The sequence below is a fragment of the Etheostoma spectabile genome, chromosome 13 (assembly GCF_008692095.1).
Source record: "Etheostoma spectabile isolate EspeVRDwgs_2016 chromosome 13, UIUC_Espe_1.0, whole genome shotgun sequence".
In the NCBI taxonomy this organism is placed as follows: domain Eukaryota; kingdom Metazoa; phylum Chordata; class Actinopteri; order Perciformes; family Percidae; genus Etheostoma; species Etheostoma spectabile.
In genome coordinates this window covers 22,078,214-22,081,059 of record NC_045745.1, presented here as the reverse complement: position 1 = coordinate 22,081,059, position 2,846 = coordinate 22,078,214, and the positions used below count along the sequence as shown (strand labels likewise).

The 2,846-nt window shown below is 38.3% G+C and overlaps 1 protein-coding gene and 1 long non-coding RNA gene across 3 annotated transcripts in view; one reads left to right on the top strand and one right to left on the bottom strand.

Annotated features, from left to right (window-relative positions):
- The window catches only part of LOC116700709 (uncharacterized), a 6,256-nt gene extending 3,501 nt beyond the window's left edge, over positions 1–2,755 (top strand). The window contains exon 4 of the long non-coding RNA XR_004334712.1: positions 1,656–2,755. This is a non-coding gene — a long non-coding RNA (uncharacterized LOC116700709). The remainder of the gene's footprint in view (positions 1–1,655) is intronic.
- Positions 1,027–2,846, bottom strand: part of rxfp2a (relaxin family peptide receptor 2a) — a 38,477-nt gene continuing 36,657 nt past the window's right edge. For both annotated transcript variants that reach the window (XM_032534132.1, XM_032534133.1), the window contains 2 exons: positions 1,653–1,871; positions 1,027–1,481 (listed from right to left, as the gene is read on the bottom strand). In XM_032534132.1, the coding sequence (XP_032390023.1) occupies positions 1,222–1,481; positions 1,653–1,871 (479 nt within the window). In that variant the 3' untranslated portion in view covers positions 1,027–1,221. The remainder of the gene's footprint in view (positions 1,482–1,652; positions 1,872–2,846) is intronic.

Below are 2,846 nucleotides of genomic sequence, written 5' to 3'. Positions count from 1 at the left end.
TTTCATAAATTAAATATAATTTGTGGCATTAATGTAACAATTTCCCATTACCACACATCAACACTGCTACATGCTAATTAACTCCTATATTTCTGTGTAGAGACGGCTGTAGAAAAGTGGTATTACAAAGCAAAATATAATTCCAGAAAGCTAATCATGCCAGTAAACTCAACAACTGATGGAGCAAGAGAAATTACCAGAAAAAAAAAGACAACAAAGGCAAACATCAAGAGGAGAAATACAGAGGGAGGAAGCTGAGAACATAATGTCATGGATTATTTGGATATCATAATTACCTATTAGTTATTACTTTTAATTTTAGTTGTTTCATAGAAGATATTAAAATTGCATGTCAAATGGATTTAGCATTTCAATGGGATTTTGACATTTGAATTTCAAACATGGATTAGTTTTTTGTGGACATTAAATAAAAACAAAAAATGCTGATTTGCAGTTTAATTTGTATAATCCCAGCATTATAATTCCACTTTTTGACTAAAACCATTTATCCTTGAACCTGTTTCTCAGCTCAGCACATGATGAGTGTCACATCTGTGACTATCAACTTGATTCATAAATCACTCCAGAGAAAAGTGCCTCTGAGATAGAATATATATTTGGCGGCTTATCTCCCAACTCTCTCCACTGCTATACATCTATATCCGTAATCTGACTTAAGTGGTCACTAAATGTATGTGGGACATTATGTATCCGACAAGTACTATAGGCACTTTTCTTGCTGGATTTTTAAGACATTTTAAATCCACTCTGATCGTCCTCTGGGTGGCAGTGAGATGTACAGTAGATGCTGGTATTCATCCTTTCATCCATCGTTATTCCTATCTTCACTTTACTGTATGGCCACATTGTCAGGCAAGCATCGGGGCAACTGTAGCTGAAGTGGTACAGAGGGTCATCGTTTAATTGTAAGGTTGCTGGTTTAATCCCTTCGTGTCCACATGTGGAAGTTAGTTTCAGCAACACACAGAACCCCTAAGTGCTCAAAGTGTGTATACGTAAGCGACAAAAGCGTCAAATTGTCATTTTTAGAATGTGGCGCACCTTAGAGCCTGGCGAGACAGCTTAGTGATTGTTAATAATGTTCCACTGGAAAGCCAGTCTCATTAAAACAGTGCTACTGTCATGTGGGAGCCTCAAGATATAACCAGCAACAGGCCCTCGGTGATTAGTTAACAAAGTGCAAGGAAAGTCCCTGCTTCCTTAGGCATAGCGGGGATCTGCGCCAGTAAGTGACTGCAGGTAGGCTGGTGGCTGGTAGCAAGGAGGCCGTGACGTGTCCATGAAGATTGTGGAGGAGGTGAGGCTTTTGCGGTCTTTTTTCAAGATGTGTCTTCTTTGCCAACGACAGAGTAAGACTTCCACCTGCTCTCTGAAGAAGCTGGTGGTCAAGGTGTACAGGATGGGGTTCAAGGCGCTGTTGATAGGAAGGATGAAGATGACTACCCAGCTGGAGATGGTGCCTAAAAGTAAACAGGAGTAAAGTTGTCCATATTTTTAAGCAGTGCTTTTTATTGGCTATTCTGGTAATAAAGGGCTCAAACAGTAGAACATGGATGTGTAGCAGGGCGATCTAGTGATTTATCAGATGTTAAAGTAATGTAAATAATCCTTAACACAGTTTAATTTCTTACCAGGTATTTCCACCTCCAATAGTGAGAGGACTTTCACCATAAATATGGGAATCCAGCAGAGGGCATCAGAGAACACTATGAAGAAGAATCTATTGGCCACAGCCACGTCTCTGTGCAATCTGCTCCTCAAGTCTGTGGCATTGATGCCGGTTTTATAGATGGAGTAGAACATGCTGGAGTAGGAGAAGGCAATCACCAGGAACGCCACCAGGTTTAGACCTAAAGGATACACACACATACATAAGTATTCAAATCCTTTCCTTAAATAAAAGTACCAATACGTCATTAAAAGTAGGCTTAATATCCTGCATTCAAAATCTTGCATTATTAAAACTAGTATTATCACAAAATATACTTTAATAAATATAAACAGTAGTACATATGCATTCTGCAGGAAGAAGACCCCTGTGACTGATATATTATTATATGTGACAGTATTAAATCGTTAATACTGATGAGTCAATGAGTGAGCAACATTTTAATTTTGGAGCAATCAAGGCCGAGTCAGTTTTGATTACTTCATATACAGTTAGATAGTTTAGTCCAGTAGTTTCCAACAAGGGTCAAGCCCCCTGCAAAGGGTCCAAAAATAAATGTGAGGGGTTGTGGGATAATTGTTTCACCAAAGAACAAGAAACAAAAGTTCGGCTTCACAAATTTGTATTACTTTTTTGGGACGTAATGGATAACTGTACTTCTTTTGTGCCTTAAACAATTATAAATAAAAAACACCAACTCAAACATCCAAAACGTGACAAGGGCCCCAAAATAGATACTGTTTTATTGTAAAAGGTCACAAGCCAAACATGTTGGTAATTTAATCTTTAACAATGAATTGTGATTCCGCAAGTCCAAGAATGATGTGGCTACCAATACAGCCCAACTTGAATATATTCCCAACCATTTTGATGGGGGACAGGAGACGGAGCTTCAGGCCAAACTGCTTTAATCTTCATCCACGGCATGAGTATTCTGTCATGATGGACATATTGCTATGCATGTAGACATTTTTTTATTTTTTATGGTCCTACCTTTCTTGCACCTGCAAAATAAATGTTTATATGATTTTAAAGTAAAATAAAGATTATAATCTTTGAATATCATTTGTTGCCATTTTTTAATGTGTGATTAAACACTAGCCCCTCCTTTGTCTAGAACCACCACTGGGGAAAGGTGACTGAGTATACAGGGCCG